The sequence below is a fragment of the Chiloscyllium punctatum genome, chromosome 24 (assembly GCF_047496795.1).
Source record: "Chiloscyllium punctatum isolate Juve2018m chromosome 24, sChiPun1.3, whole genome shotgun sequence".
In the NCBI taxonomy this organism is placed as follows: Eukaryota; Metazoa; Chordata; class Chondrichthyes; order Orectolobiformes; family Hemiscylliidae; genus Chiloscyllium; species Chiloscyllium punctatum.
The window spans coordinates 84580361-84598075 of NC_092762.1; the positions used below are offsets into that span (position 1 = coordinate 84580361).

The following is a 17715-nucleotide window of genomic DNA, read 5'->3' on the forward strand; positions in this document are numbered from 1 at the left end:
GCAACCTGCTAAGCAGCTTCAGACAGCAGTTAAGACCTAACAACATTCTGTGGGATGGAGTCACATGTAAGGACAACAAATAGCTGATAGCTGTGTAACCATTACGGACTACACTTCCATTCCAGAGACTATTAATTAAATTTAAAACTCAAATTCCAACCCTTGCCGTTGGACTCATGTTCGAATCTTAGCCTGGACCTCTGGATTATTAATCCACTGACATCATCATTATGCCATCTCACCTCAACCAATTGAGATCGTCATTCATCAAAGTTTCATGTCACCAGACTGCAGGACAATGGACTGGGATCAGAAACTTGCCAAGATAAGAAACCAGAGAGACAAGTCTGAAAGTTAGGGCCGAAGCGATGCTACCATAATCGGGATCACTCAGCTTGATGACTTGTAACATTCAAGAATCTGCTTTATACAGATACACTATCATTAATCAAGATAATCAGAATCGTGTACAGCCCCCCATTCCCATCTTAATTTATCTAATGCAAAGGTCCTGAAGTTCCTCTCATGTTCAATTGTTTAAATAATTCAGGCACTTTTTTGCCTCCACTACGCAGATTATTCTACAGCAGATCACCATAAGAAATTATTTTTTTAAAACAACAGCTGCAAATGGACCTTTTACTGGTTTGACACCGCGCCATTTCATTTAATGCCATTTTCCACATTTACTTTTCCCTTTCTTTTACGGTTTCTTATATTGGACCTAATTGTATAGAGGCACACATCTCTTGGCTAAATCTTTCCTTGTAACTCTTCAATCACTCAATTTTTTTTTGCAACTCAGTGATAAGAAGTCAACACAAATTGAAGAGGCTGTCCAACCCCAGCACAATAATTTTGATGACAACTCCTGAGATATATTCTCTTATGCTCAGTATCTTGCGCAAGATGCATTTGCAACTTTGCAATTAAATTTGCCCTTGGAAAAAGGAAAGATGCATTAGCTTGAAGGAAGCACCATGTTTTGATATTGATCAGTTTGTATCCAAGTCACCCTCTATCCAGAAACATTTTTCTTCATGTGAACTACTTGCTTCAGTGGCTTTTCCTATTCTTTATGAACTTAGTTAAAGCTCTGGATTATGCTTATATTCCCTTGAATACAAAAAACTAAGAGGTGATCTAATTTGTTGTTTAAAACAATTAAATAGATAGGATGGATATGAAAGGGCAGATCAAGAAATTATTTCCTCTGGTAGGGAAGCTCAGAACAAGAGGACATGAGCTTAAAACGAGAGGTAGGTTGATGGGTGTTATGTCAATAAAGAATAGGTTATCTGGAATTCTGTATTCACCATGCCAAAAATAAAATGCTTTTGAAGGCAAGGGTCATTTGAAAATTTCAAAACCGAGAACGTTAAAATTTCTGCTAGCTAATAATGGTAAGGGTTATGAAACCAGGGCAGATGTATGGAAATAAGAGGTAGATCAACTGTGACCTGACCAAATGTTGGAAGAGGCTTGAGGGGTTGAAAAGCAGCCTCCAGATCTGGTCTATATTCTGCATTTCTATTCATTTATTCCTCCAAACAAAACACATTCACGAGGATATCAGGAAAACAATAGCTGGTTGTGTGATGTTTTTTTTCAATGACGCACCCACTCCAATTAGAAAACAAAATGGTCAGCAATACAATTACAGATATTGTTGCTTCAAACTTATGCTGGATCTGAAGAGCCTTCATGTGGTAAATTACTGGGATTACAACACAGAAACAAACCATCGCTTAATACCAGTGTGTGTACTCCATAGCAACCTCCTCCCAACACTTTTCATCTAATCCCCTTAGCTGAATTATCTAATCCTTTTGACCTTATGCAGAAGTTGCAGATATGTCAAGATCGTTGAGGGTCAATTTAAAAGGTATTGGATTAAATGTATTTCAACATCAGAATTTTGCCAGTTTAGCTAATGTTTCAGTGCAGTGTCAGTGGTGTGGTAGAATACTTCATGCTAGATGCAGATGTAGCATTCTTGGCTGGGTTAGAAAATTCAGTCAATTCCCAATCCAGAGACCTTAGACAAATATTCAGGCAGACATTCCAGCTGTGGTACTAGGGAGAGCCACAAATTTTCGAGGTGCCACCTTTGGTTACCATGATTTCAAAGACATGGCATTGGTTCAGTCTCAACTGATGCGTCACCCAATTCTTAACACCGCATTTGGGAAGGATGTGAAGGCATGAGAAAGGATGCAGAAAGATTTACAAGAATGTCATAACTAGGGCTTGAGTAGGGCTTTAAACAAAGCAGTGAGTGTGCGCGGTTTCATTGCACAGAAAATTATAGCAAAAATTAAATGGAGAGGGCTCAGTAGAGGCTATTAAAGTTTCCAGAACAAGTAACAGGGCAGTGAATGGAAAGGGTCAGGAATCTAACTTTTGACACAATACATAAGGGGATAGTCAATGCAGGACTGAGGGTGTTGTACTTAAATGCACACAGTATACAAAACAAGATAAATGAGTTTGTACCTGCCAATTTCAACCTGCGAAACAATGTTGTGGGCATCACAGATGTGGCTGCAAGGGGATCAGGGCTGGGAACTAAATATCCGAGGATATATGTTCTATTGAAAGGATAGGGCAGCAAGACAGAGGAGGTGGGATACCTTGCTCCTATGAAAATAATGTTGGAATATTGTGTGCAATTCTGGTCTCCTTCCTATCGGAAAGATGTTGTGAAACTTGAAAGGGTTCAGAAAAGATTTACAAGGATGTTGCCAGGTTTGGAGGATTTGAACTATAGGGAGAGGCTGAACAGGCTGGGGCTGTTTTCCCTGGAGCGGAGGAGGCTCATAGAGGTTTACAAAATTATGAGGGCATGGATAGGATAAATAGGCAAAGTCTTTTCCCTGGGATCGAGGAGTCCAGAACTAGAGGGCATAGGTTTAGGGTGAGAGGGGAAAGATATAAAAGATATAAAAGGGGCATCCTTTTCACAGAGGGTGGTATGTGTATGGAAAAAGCTGTCAGAGGAAGTGGTGGAAGCTGGTACAATTGCAACATTTAAGAGGCATTTGGATAGGTATATCAAGAGGAAGGGTTTGGAGGGATTTGGGCTGGGTGCTGGCAGGTGGGACTAGATTGGGATGGGATGTCTGGTCGGCGTGGACAGGTTGAACCGAAGGGTCTGTTTCCATGCTGTACATCTCTATGACTCTATAAATGATAATGACTCAGAAGGCATAGAATCTATGTGGGTAGAGTTGAGGAAATGTCAAGGAGAAAAGACCCTGATGGGAGTTAGTGTACAAGCCTCCTAGCAGTAGTCAGGATGGGGGAAGAAAACAAATCAGGAAAAGGCATATATGAAAGGGACTATGACAATAATCATGGGGTGGTGGTGGGGGGCTTCAATATGCAGGTGGACTGGGAAAATCAGACTGGTAGCAGATCCCAAGAAAAGAAATTAATGGAATATCTACGAGTTGTTTTTTTGGGGAGCAGCTTGTGGTAGAGCCCATTAGGGAATAGACAATTCTAAATTTGGTGACGTGTAACAAGGCAGACTTGATCGGGGAGCTTAAAGTGAAGGAATCCCGGGGGGGGGATAGCGACCATAATATGATAAAATTCACCTGCAGTTTGAAAGGGAGAAGATGGAATTAATGTAATGGTATTACAATTGGGTAAAAGGTAACTGCAAAGGCACGAGGGACAAGCTGGCTGGAGTTGGTTGGAAGGGAAGCCTAGCAGGGAAGACGGTGAAGTTGCGATGGCAGGAGTTTCTGAGGGTAACTAGAGAGTCATAACACAAATCTGTTCCAAAGAAGAAGAAACATACTAAGGGGAGGTTCAGGCAACCATGGCTGACAAGGAAAGTCAGGTGCTGGATAAAAAGAAAAGAAAAACCAATGTGGTGAGGATTAATGGGAAACCAGAGGATTGGAATGCCTTTTAAAACCAGCAGAGGACAACTGAAAAATAATGAGGGGTGCAAAGATAGAATATGAAAATAAGCTAGCTAGTAATATAAAAGATTTGGAGATGTCTGCATTGCACTGGGGTTTACAAAGTTAAAAATCACACACCATGTTTTCAATGCGATTTCTCCCCCACCCATCCTTTTAAACTCCAAGTACAGACTCAGAGTCCTTAACCGCTCCTCATATGCCAAACCCTTCATCACCGGGATCATTCTTATATACTCCTCTGGATCTCTCAAAGGACAGCACATCCTTCCTTAGCTATGAGCTATTGAAATCCTAGTTCAATACCTGTTGGACGAAAATCTGGTGTTGTATGATTTTTAACAATATAAAAAATTGACTGCAAGTTTTTTTTTAAAAAGAGGTAAGATAGAAGCAAGTGTGAATATTGGACCACTGGACAATGAAGCGAGAGAAGTAGAAAGGGGGAGCGAAGAAATGGTGGAGGAATTGAATAGTACTTTGCATCAATTTTGGAAGACACCAGCAGCATAACAGAACTCGAGACAGTCAGGGAGCAGAGGTGAGTACAGTGCCCATCAAAAAGACATTGAATAGGTACACGATCAGGAAAGGTTTAGGAGCATATGGGCCAAATGCAGGCAAGTAGGACTAGTTTAGTTTGGGAAACTGGATCAGTATGGATGAGTCACCAAAGGATCTAGTTTTGTGCTGTATGACTCTATGACTAAGAGGGCTCCAGGGAAGCTGAAAGGTCTGAAGGTGGATAGATCACCTGGACCAGATGGACAATATGCCAGAGTTCTTTTGATTTGTTTTTTTTAAATTTATTTATTGTTGCATGTACCTAATAACAATGAAAAGCTTTCATTTACCTGTACAGACAGATCATAGTATGCAAGATAATAGGATGAAAAAAAAATTAGACAGAAGCATACACGTTACATTGCACAGGGTGTGCACTAGGTAAGATCAACATTAGTAAGATCAGCATTATTTAAAATTAAAGTCCACTCGTCAGTCTCATAACGACTAGGAAGAAGCTGTTCCTGAACCTGCTGGACTGTGTTCAAACTTCTGTATCTTCCGCCTGATGGAAGAGATTGTAGGGGAGCATTACCAGGGTATGATGGGTCTTTGATGATGTTCGGAAGGAAACAGCTGAGGAGACTGTACGTACATTGGTGGTGAACTTTCAGAAAACAGTGGAATCAGGAAAGGTCCAAAAAGGAGTAGAAAATGGTAGATGTAAAACCTATTTAAGAAAGGAGATTAGCAGAAGACACGATACCACAGGCCGAGTTGGCCTGACCTTGGTCATAGTTCCATTTAGGATGAGATTGCGAAGCACTTGGACATGCATGGTAAAATACAGCTCAGTCAGCATGACTGACACATCTATTAGAATGCTTTGAAGAGGTAATGAGCAAGTTAGAAAAGGAGAACCAGTGGACATGATCTATTCAGATTTCCAGAAGGCTTTTGACAAGGTACTCAGGAGGCTGGTAATAAGATTAAAAGCTCATGGTGTTAGGAGCAAGGTACTGGCATGGATAGAGGATTGCTTGACTAGCAGAAGGCAGAGGGTGGGGTAAAGGGACTTTTTCATGATGGCAGCCAGAGACTGGGTTCCACAGGGATCAGTGTCAGAACCACAATTCACGTTATACATTAGCAATGTGGACAAAGTAACTGAGGGCATTATTACTAAGCTTGTAGACAACACAAAGAAAGAAGGTAGAGTTGAGGAAGCAGAGAAGCTGCAGAAATTAGGAGAATCAGCAAAGAAGTGGCAGATTGAATAAAATGTGGGAAAGCCAATGTGGTGTAGACTATTTTTAAATAGGGACAATCTTCAAAAATCTGAAGCACCAGGGGACTTGGGAACTCTTGTTCAGGATTCCCTTAAGGTTAACATGCTGGATCAGTTGGCTGTTCAGTCAATATTCTCATTCATTTCAGGAAGGCTAGAACACAAGAGCAAGGATGCATTGCTGAGGATGCACAAGGCTCTGGACAAACCTTAAAGAAACATAGTGAGCAGTTTTTTGGGCCTCATAGCTATGGAAGGATGTGCTGTCCTTGGAGAGATCCAGAGGAGTATATAAGAATGATCCCGTTGATGAAGGGTTTGGCATATCAGGAGCAGTTGAGGACTCAGTCTGTACTTGATGGAGTTTAAAAGGATGGGTGAGGGAGAAATCGTATTGAAACTTATAGAATACAGAAAGGCGCAGACACAGCGGATGTGGGGAAGATATTTCCATTAGAAGAAACCAGGACTTGAGGGCACAGTCCCTGAGTGGTGGGACGACCTTTTAAAATTGAGATGAAGAGAAATTCTTTCAGCCAGTGGGTGGTTAATCTGCGGAATTCATTGCCACAGAAGGCCGTGGAAGCCAAGCCATTGAGTGCACTCAACACAGAGATAGAAAGGTTCTTTATTGGTAAGGGAATCCAGGATTACAGGGAGAAGGTAACAGAACGAGGTTGAGAAACACATGAGCCATGATCGAATGGCAGAGCGTATTCAATGGGTTGAATAGCCTAATTCTACTCCTGTACCGTACTGTCATATGGTTCAGAAGATGAGGGACTTCGTTTATGTTATGGTTTGGAGAACCTGTGAGACAAGAGGTGACATTTACTGAATTTTCTAAATCAGGGGTCCTGACTGAGGAGACAAGGTTGAAAATGAAAGATCAATTTAAGGTGATTGACAAAACAACCAAATGGGCAACGGGGGGGAAAACTTTGCAAGGCTAGGGAGAAATGGTAGGAAAATGATTCATGTTGAATTGCTCTTGCACACAGCTAATACACAGGTCAGACTAATTAGCCTCATCCTGTCCGACAACTACTTTCCTCCACTGCAACAGCAGCGTTACTTCCAAAATATTTCTTTGGATGTAAAGTGCTAGGGGGGTGTCATGGAGGTCAGAATTGGGCCACATAATTGCAAGTTCTTTGTTGTCTCTTTTTAGTGACATTACTGGCCAGCTAATTTCTCCTTTTACAGAATTAGAGTAACTTTAAAAGAATTAGATGAATTTATAGCTGTATACTCACATCTTTGATGTGCTCATGTCGACAGGTTCATCACCGGCCTGTACTTCTACTTTAATTGTTGCTTTCACTTCACCTGGTCCTTTTAGTAACCCAGGAGTCCGACCACCACCCCGATCGACAGGTTCGGTTTTAATTCTCATTCCCCCTTTCACATCATCTAGTTCACTGTCCCTATCATTCCCTCTGGAACATTCCATTTTTGGTTTCTTCATATCCACATCATTATGCAGGCCTTCGCGCTCCAATGCTCTCTTTTGGCTTCGTGTTCGGTATACTTCATCAGTCATAGCAGAAATATCTGTCAAAAAAGACAAAGTATTACAGGCTTTGATTTCTCCACCTAATGTTATACTGCATTAAAAACATATTTTTGCTCCCCAAAACCTCTTTTGATGCTTAAAGATGGGTCAGCAACTGCTCATCGGAGAATCTCCAAACATTTTTATTTGGGGTCTTGTTAAGACAGGTTATAAAGAAGTAACTGAGGCACCAGACAGGGATGAATAGGCATGAAATCAGAACGGATATATAATCACTTCTCAGCAAAGACCAAATGTGCTGAGGATCTCTTCTCTGGGGTGGAAACTAAGCAACAAGCTGATACAGGTGCTCAAGATCATGAAAAGGTTTAATAGGGTAGACTTAGAAAGGAGACTACAGTAAAGGAGGCCATTGGGCCCATCAAACCTATGCCAGGTTGTTCCATTCAGCCTTTACTTCCCTGTCCCCATATTCCTACAATTATTCCTCCTTCGAATACTCATCCAATTGCCTTTTAATGAGTAAAATTTAATTTATAGCCACTGTGCATTTCAAATCCTAACCATCCGCTGCATAAAAATCCTCTCAAACCTTGGGTTCTTTTGCTGATCATTTTAAATCTATGCTCTTTGGCTATTGACCTTTCCGCCACTGGAAGAAACTCTTCATTTACTTTCATCAAAAACCTCCACCAAGCTCTACCAAATCTCCTCTTCTCTTAAACTCACATAAGCAAAAATTGCAGATGCTTGAAATTTGAAAATAGAGAAAGCTGGAAACACTGATCAAGAGAACGTGTGACAGATCAGTGACCTTTCATCAGAATTTTTCAACCTTTTCTGCTCCAACAATTCCAGTTTCCCAGTCTACATAGCTGCAATCCTCCATTTGCAGAACCACTTGAGAGCTATACACTAAGACTTGAAATATTTTTCATCCAATTTAGCAAGACAACTGAAAATTCCACCACCGACACAACCATCAGGAGAAAAACCTAACCTTCATTTAAATATATAAAATGTCCGAAACAGGGTGTGACCATTTCCTCTGCTTCAGATAAAAATCTTCAATCCCATGTCAAATAAAGATCAAAGTTAATTCGAATTTCATTAAAATCTTCCAATTTAGCAAAGCTCTGTAATAGTGGTGATTTTCTCCTTATTACTAAAGATCTTCATTGATTAGGTCTAATGAAGCTCAGAGCTGGCTGGTTAATGCACCCGATGAGGGAGTGGCGCTCCGAAAACTTCTAAATAAACCTGTTGGACTATAACTTGGTGTTGTGATTTTTAACTTTGCACACCTCAATCCAACACAGGCAGTTCCAAATCCTCATTAAATTCTTCATCTTATCTACCTTAAATGCAGATTCTGGTACTGAATTTTGTTACTAGAACAAACATCCTTGACTTTCCTTATCTTCACACAGAACCTTTGCACACAGTAGCTTTAAGATTTCCTAGTGGACAATCAGACTGCAATTAAGTGTCCATGCTTTGACTATTTAAAATTTAACACAATGACTATTTAACTTATTGATACCAATAGAGAATTAACAAGAAATTTCAAAGTGGAGAGAATATGGATCATGCAATCACTGGCAGTGATTGAAAGGAATAGTATAGATGCATCAAGGGGAAATTAGAGCTGGTGAAGGGAATGGAGAGTTGTGCTTTTACAATTGAATAAGGAAACGTTGGGGAGAGTTTCATAATACAGCATAAACACCAAAAAAAAGATTTGTTAGGCTGAATGGCTTGCTTTTGTGCTGCATATCCTATGCAAGGAAGAGGGGCAAGATCACCTTCAAACGAATGAATACTCAATTATTTAAATATGTTCTTACCACAAGTGACAGAAATACACACCGGTGAGCCTTAAATCAGTGGTGGGTACATTGTTGGTGGGGATTCTAAGGGACCGGATTTACATGCATTTGGATGTATTCTCATTACGGATAGTCAACATGGCTTTGTTCATGGGAAATTCTATCTCACTAACTTGATTGAGTTTTTGAAGAAGCTACAAAGATGATTGATATACTCTAGAGCGGTTTGGTCTGGGCGAAGTTTTCATAAGATGGGTAAAAGGTTCTCTACAGTGTACCTCTCGCTGCGGTCATTACCAACGGGGTACGATCAAGCAATTTTAATATTTCTAGGGGCAGCCGGCAGGGCTGTCCCCTTTCACCTTTACTTTTTACGTTGGTGATTGAACCGTTGGCAGAGGCCATTCGTGGGGATCTCAATATATCAGCTCCAGAAGTGGGGTCAAAATTACATAAGATCTCGCTGTATGCAGATGATGTTCTAATTTTCTTGACAAATCCAGCAGTCTCAGTACCTTGCCTGATACAATGCATTCACACGTTTGGCGCTTTTTCAGGGTGTAAGATTAATTTTGCTAAATCAGAGGCTATGCCTATGAGCGGTCTTATGAAAGAGTTGGTTCTTGAGAGTGACGATAGATTCCCATTGAGGTGGTCACAGGGGGGTTTTGTGTATTTGGGCATATTCATTACTCCAGTTCTGGATTGGCTGTTCAAAGCCAATTTTACTCAATTATTTGAAAAAATTAAACAAGATCTCCAAAGATGGGAGGCACTTCCAGTCTCATGGTTGAGTCGGATAGCGCTTATTAAGATGAATATTCTCCCTTGTTTGCTATACCCTATACGGATGCTCCCCCTGATTTTCAATAAACAAACACTCAGGAGACTGAACAGTTGGTTCAGCTCCTTTATCTGGCACCATAAACGGCCCCTCATTAAATTAGCCAAACTGCAGTTGCCTCACAGACTGGTGGGAGTAGACCTTCCGGACATTAAAAATTACCAATTAAGCTTGCTTTTGACCTACGTAAGCGATTGGGTTTGTGGGGACCCTCTTTCAATATGGCTAGATATCAAAGTCTCCCAGGCAAGGTGCCCCCTTACCAGTTTGCTGTTTTTGGACAAGGTGAGGACAGTTAGGGAATATTGCCATAACCCAATAGTCATCAATACTGTTAAAGTATGGAGGGCAATCCAGCAGAGGAAAGGTAATATTGGCAAAACATCTTTGTTTACACCTTTAGTGGGTATGCCGAGTTTTCAACCAGGTATGATAGATTCAGGATTTAAACGTTGGGCAGCTAGGGGTATATCTTGCATGGGTGAGTTATTTGAGGGAGATGTAATGATGTCCTTCAATCAGTTAGTACGGAAGTACAAGTTACCTAATAGAGACCTCTTTCGTTTTTTTCAAGTTAGGGATTTTATTCAAAAAAGGACTTCACTTTTGACTGATCCCTACAAATCTGACATAGAAATAGGGGTACTAAGGGCTAAGAGTACACTCTCTGTCAGTACTCTATATCAACAACTGGGGGATGCCACCTCAGATGAGTCTGATCGACTCTGCAAGATGTGGGAGAGAGAGCTGGGCGTTGAAGTTTCTTCAGAGGCATGGGAGGATATTTGGGAGAATGCAAGGAAGGTATCAATTTGCAATAGGACCCATGCTTTACAGTTGAAGCTTCTCCACAGGGTCCACTTAGCCCCAGACCGTTTGTCAAAATTTAAACCGGGGTATCTTCAGCATGTCCCATGTGGAAGGTCTGTACGGGTACTCTTACTCATTGTCTTGTGACAGGCTTCAAACATATTGGAGCGCTGTGGTGGGTGCAATGGAGAGGATTTTAGGTGTGGGGGTGGAGAAGGATTCTATTTCGCTCCTTTTGGGCCTACCCATTGTATTTCCTGCAGACTCGCATAAGGCAAAACTTTTCAATATTCTTACATTCTGTGCAAGGAAGAATATCTTGCTAGGTTGGATATCAGAACCCCCCCCCCCCAGGCCTGTCAGGTTGGCGGGAGATTGTTATGGAGCATATTCCTCAGGATTTTCTCACAAATATGGTACACCACAAAACTGAGAATTTTTACAAACATGGCAACCCTTTTTGAAATACCTGGACACAGATTTATCTGCCACACTAACAAGGGTTTTTATATAGTGGTAATGATTGTGTTTCATGAGTCCAATATCCAGGGAGGAGGAACTGTGAATGTATGAGTGTTATGTTTGGCTGGGCTGAGTTATGACTATTTATTTGTTTGTTGTTAGGTATTTATTTAGTTAGTTAAATAGCTGGTTTAGGTTTTTTTTAAATTTTATACTTCTCTATATATGTTCATGCATTCGTATAGGAGGGTGGGTTGGGGATTTTTTTATTATTTGGGTTTAGTTTTGTACTATGTTTGTACTGTTTTGAATTGCATTGTTTTGTATTTGTTGTAATATTTAAAAATCTATTTTTTCTTAAAAATATTATAAAAAAATGATTGAAGGAGGCAGAACAGTAGACGTCATCTATATAGAGCTGAAAATGTGTTGCTGGAAAAGCGCAGGTCAGGCAGCATCCAAGGAACAGGAGAATCGACATTTCGGGCAACACATTTTCAGCTCTGATGTCCAGCATCTGCAGTCCTCACTTTCTCCTCTTTGTCATCTATATAGACTTCAGTAAAGCGTTCAACACTGTTCAGCATGGTAGGATAGATCACATGGTATCAAGAGGGAGTTAGACTGAATGCCAGTCCGAAAACTTTTGGACCAGTGTTGTGCCACAAGGATCGGTGCTGGGTCCAATGCATTTTGTCATTTATATAAATGATCTAGATGTGAATATGGGAGGTGTGCTTAGTAGGTGTGCAGATGACACCAAAGTTAGTGGTGTAGTGCAGAGTGAAAAAGATTCTCAGAATACAACAGGATCTTGATCAGATGGGCCAATGTCCTGAGGAGTAACAGATGGAGTTTAATTTAGATAAATGAGGTGTTGCATTTTGGTAAGGCAAACCAGGCTAGGACTTGTATAGAAAATGGTAGAATCTTGGGCAGTATTACTGAAGAGAGAGACCTAGGGGTGCAGGTGCATTCTTCCTTGAAAGTGGAGTTGGTGAAGGACATTGGTGAAGCCACTTTTGCAATACTCTGTATAATTCTGGCCAGATTTCTAGAGGAAGGATGTTGTTAAACATGAGGGTGCAGAAAAGACTTGTAGGGATGTTGCCAGGATTGCAGGGTTTGTGCTATAGGGAGAGGCTGAATAGGATGAGGCTTTTTTTCAACTGAAGCATCAGAGACTGAGGGATGGGTAACAGAGGTTTATAAAGTCATGAGGGGCATGAATCGGGTGATTAGCCAAGGTCTTTTTTTTCCCCAGGGTTGGGGTGTGGGGGAGGCAGTCCAAAACTAGACGGCTAAGGTTTAAGGTGAGAGGGGAAAGATTTAAAAAGGACCTGAGGGATGACTTTTCCCATGAAGAGGATGTTGTGTGTCTGAAATGAGCTGCCAGAGGAAGTGGTGGAAGTGAGTACAATTACAATTTTTAAAAGGTATCTGGATGGGTATATGATTAGGAAGGGTTTACAGGGATATGGGGCAAAAGACTGGCAAATGACATGAGGTTAGCGCGGATGATTGGGTCAAAGTGTCTGCTTCCATGCTGTATAACTCTATCGAACCCTAGAATTACAAAGCTTTAAGTTCTCTCCAGGACCAGCCCTGATTGAAAGGAGACAACCTAAAATTGTACTAGAAGTAAAAGTACTGCAGATGCTGGAAAACTGAAATATAAATAGAAAATGCTGAAACTATTCACTAGGCCGAGCACAGCAGCTGAGAACCAGAAAAAAAAAGGTTCATTTTGATCTGCAACTCTCTCGACAGAATTTTAGCATGACCTTAATTTTAGCATTTATTCTTGTTCAGATAGCAAATTCCTGGTTTCAAGTAGGCAGAACAAGATAGGCTCAAAGAAAAAGAATAAAGAAAATTACAGCCAGGAACAGGCCCTTCGGCCCTCCAAGCCTGTACTGGTCCAGATCCTCTATCTAAACCTGCTGCCTATTTTCTAAGGATCTGTATCCCTCCGATCCCTGCCTTTTCATGTACCTGTCGACATACATCTTAAATGACACAATTGTGCCCACCTCTGCTGGCAACGTGTTTCAGGCACCCACCACTCTCTGCATAAAAGAACTTTCTATGCATATCTCCCTTAAACGTTTCCCCTTTCATCTTGAACTCATGACCCTTAGCAATGGAGTCCCACACTCTGGGAAAAAGCTTTTGCTATCTACCCTATCCATACCTCTCATAGTTTTGTAGACCTCAATCAGGTCGTTCCTCAACCTGCCTACCTAATGGAAATAATCCTAATCTACTCAAACTCTCCTCATAGCTAGCACCCTCCATATCAGGCAACATCCTAGAGAACCTCCTCTGCACCTTCTCCAAAGCATCCACATCCTTTTGGTAATGTGGCAACCAGAACAGTACACAAATGTGGCTGAACCAAGGTCTTATCCAATTGTAACATGACCTGCCAACTCTTGTACTCAATACCCCATCCGATGAAGGAGAGCATGCCACATGCCTTCTTGACCTTCATTGATCCATAACTAGACTAAACTGAAATTTTAGCAATAAAGTTCAGCAATGATCAGCCAAATTTCCACAATCTACACAAAAGTTAACATGCTGGTGTGGTGAAGTGAGGACAAGGGCAAGAATTTGATTATAGTCCTTGTTGTTCGGCAATGACCACTGCTGGAGAATACATACATGGTTTTCATCACTGGGGTAATGCATCCAATGCTCCTTCTAACTTCTATTCAGTGCACAGCTGGCTGTTGTGCTGAAAAGCCTCTAAGTTTGATGCATGGCTGCACATACATGTTTCTTAAAGGGAATGTTGCTAGTGTGCAGTCAGTTTGTGCCCTATGCAGCACACTCTTGACTACCACAAAGTTTCATGCACTCACATAGCTTGGAGGAAACATTGGTCACACCTTACGGGCCTGTTGACAGCCTATTTCATGTTCACTGTTCAAAGACCAGCCAATAGGATAGAGGAGTGCAGCTGGTATCTCTGAGAACATAAAAAAGATCCACAGCTTTGGAGGGAAACAGAAAAGTCAGTAAATAGAACAAGGTGAAAAACAAAAACAACATTTCAGCATGATATTAGAATTGAAAGGCTGAATGGGCTGGTGGTCATTTCACTGGAAAATAGAAGGCTGGTGGAACAACCTGATATAAATCCTTAAAATCATGAAGGGGTGACCGAGAGAAGACTAGAACTAGGACCTATAGGATAATAAATGATAGATCAAAAAGGGAATTTAGGAGAAACTTCTTTACCTACTGAGTAGTTACAACGTGGAATTCATTCTCAAAGGGAGCATAGACATGTACAGCACAGAAACAGACCCACCCCCATATCCCTCCAAACCCTTCCCATTCATATACCCATCCAGATGCCTTTTAGATGTTAAAATTGTACTAGCCTCCATCACTTCCTCTGGCAGTTCTGCCATACACGTTCCACCCTCTGTGAAAAAGTTGCCCCTTAGGTCTCTTTTATTTCTTTCCCCTCTCACCCTAAACCTATGCCATCTAGTTCTGGACTCCCCCATGCAAGGGAAGAGACTTACTTTATTTATCCCATCCATGCTGCACATGATTTTGTAAACCTCTACAAGGTCACCCCTCAGCCTCTGACGCTCCAGGGAAAACAGCCCCAGCCTATTCAACCTCTCCCTACAGCTCAAAACCTCCAACCCTGGCAATATCCTTATAAACCTTTTCTGAACCCTTTCAATGAATAGTGAAGACATCTTTAAGGGAAAGAAATGGGAAGATATGTATGTTGGATGAGATGAAGTAGGAGTGAAGTCATCACAAAAACACCTCAAAAAAGTTGGTGAGATCTTTTCTTCCTGGGGTCTAACTTGTATGTCAGAAGGGAATCAAGCTCCAGATAGTTTTTTGCCCAGCTATTAGTCTTGAACAAGGTCATTTCAAATCCACCAAGACTAACTCCCTCTTTCTGATGATCACTTACGGATCTTTACAAGGCAGCACACCTTCATTCCCCATTTGGCTGCTGCTGATTTGAAAATGAGAGAATGCTGACAATTAGCAACAGCAAAGCAGGAGAAATCATACCATTGTCTTTAAACCAAAACATTACTGTTTTTGCCAACAAGCTAAATGAAGCAGGTCAGTGGAAGAAATACCTCTGAATTTGTTTTTAAAATGGCTAGTAACACAATAGGACACAGAATCAACTTGATTTCTTAATAAAACTGTCAATATATAGCTGAGTACATTGTTGGGAGATAAGCAAAGGACAGTCACAGCTCAAATTCAAACGAATGGAGACACCAAATACTTCAATGAGAAGCACCTTCTTGCATACAGTGAGGAAGCATGAAAGATCTTTATTTGCAACATCCTGGACTGAGGGCAAAATCTTCAACCATGAAACAGTACATCTACCTAAGTACAGTTTCTCAATGAAAGGTTATATCAGTATATTTTCTGGCTCAGAAGCAATTACCTATAACTGCAATTTGCAAGTCTTTCCCACACTCTCTGACATGACTTTGGATGAAATTTGTATGTTGTCTCAGGTCATGCAAGAGTTATGATGGTACAGGCATATGCTTCAGATTACGCCTTCCCAAGCCTGGCCACTATCCAGCAACACACCTTCCAGTAGTTGAAGATAGGTTTGACAATGACCTATAATGTGTTAATACTCATCATCAGGACTCTCTAGAAGAATGAACACCTAGTTGATGCATTGGAAATTGACAAATCAGCACTTTGAAAAAGTTGAAGAATGCAGAATAGCTAGAAGGGCAGGAAAATATTTTGTACGGGATGCCCGCTGCTCAGGTAGTACACTTCAAATTTGGTTTACAGTTATTCTTAACTGAATTTTATAATTTGTTAAAAAGACAACTTCCATTGTGAGTTAAATTATCGATTTTGAATATTTTTCAAAGCTTAAATTTCTCACTGACTTTCACTGGCCAGAACTTACTCATCAGCATGAATCTTTTACAGAACCAGCATTTAATCTGGCAAAATGCAGCAGATTGACTGCATGTCACTTTCTGGTTACCTGCATACATCTGATAAATGGCTGAGTCACATTTGATCTCATGACATCACTTGGTCTCCACACATGACTCCTCCCACAAATCCAGGCGACACACAAAGCACTTTCCAGAGAACCGACTCGAACTGGCTCCAGACAGAGCTGAGTGCTGTTAACCCTTTGCACCCCTGCACGTATTGAGATAATCCACGGGATTGGTGAATGAGCATACATACATCCCACCCATCCAGCAGACATGCTCAAATTGCTCACTGCTCCCGTAGATATACAGATTATTCTCTGCATGCATGCCCTAGCTAACCCCCCTGAACACACATCCACCCCCTCACAAGCAGACACGGACAAAGCAGTTTCCAGTGCCTGTCCCCTGGCAGGCTGACATTCCAAATTCTTACTTTGACTGTTTCAAGCATCCCTAGATCTTTGCTTTCCCCTGACTGTTTACTACTCACTTTGTGATTTATTACACTACCGCATTCTCTTTCTACGTGAACGAGTCACATTGGAGTCGAAACTTATTTGGACTTCCATGTTCAATCTTTGAAGTAGTGTTTGTTACCTTTGTGGACAAAGGAGTTATTTTCTTTCCTTTAACACAATAACGCAATTCACATTTCCCCTTCCCATTTGGACTATGTTTTCAACTCAACAAATAAAAACTATTTTGGTAATTTTTAAACAATATTTTAAAGAACCCTGACCCCTGGGTGTGGGTTTCCTTTCTACCAAAGAAGTACAGATGTCATTGTAATATACCTAATGTAGTTAATGCACAATATAGGCCTTTTCTTTAAATGGAAGTGTGAAAAAGAGAGCAGACATGCAGGCATGAGTGGAGAAAAATTGGTAGTTCCTGGCATTCCAAGTGGCGCTCCTGCGTCATGGGGACATGATAAGATTGAAGATGTTATTCAACTTTTGGAAATGGAAACGGCATCCTCTCCAAGTGGTGATAAGAAAAAGACCCTGATACCATAATGAACTTAATTGCTGTCGCATCAGTCTGGAGTTTGCTTAAGAAAGGATATGAGGTGAGGTGATGGGAGATGAGGAGGGGTGGCAATGATGGCGACGCGGAAGAAAGTAGTGTGGAGAATGCAGAGCAAATGAGAATGCACCTGTTTCAATACAAACTTCAGCAATCAAATTCTTCATATTTCTTTTGCTCAAGATGTAACATTAACAGGACTTGTGCACAGCAATGGATATCAGCTGTTTTAAAATCTGAGAAGAACATTTTATTGCAAAGACAGACATGGTTTCCTCCTCCTTTCCTCATTCTCTAGCAGAATACAGGATTCCGCATAATATGCTTATTTAGTACAGTTAACCTCTTGCACTCATGGTAATACACCATGAGTGGAGATGCAAGTGTTGGACTAGGGTAGACAAAGTTAAAAGTCACACAATACCAGGTTATAGTCTTATTGAACTATAACCTGTTGTTTGATTTTTAGTATAGTACATACATATAGACACAGCTAGATAGCTGGTGACACCAAGACTCCTTGGC

The 17715-nt window shown here is 41.0% G+C and overlaps 1 protein-coding gene across 12 annotated transcripts in view; it reads right to left on the reverse strand.

The window, feature by feature from the left end:
• gatad2ab (GATA zinc finger domain containing 2Ab) overlaps window positions 1-17715 on the reverse strand; it is a 147947-nt gene that overhangs the window by 55657 nt on the left and 74575 nt on the right. For all 12 annotated transcript variants that reach the window (XM_072594367.1, XM_072594364.1, XM_072594373.1 and 9 more), the window contains one exon: window positions 6984-7281. In XM_072594367.1, the coding sequence (XP_072450468.1) occupies window positions 6984-7281 (298 nt within the window). The remainder of the gene's footprint in view (window positions 1-6983; window positions 7282-17715) is intronic.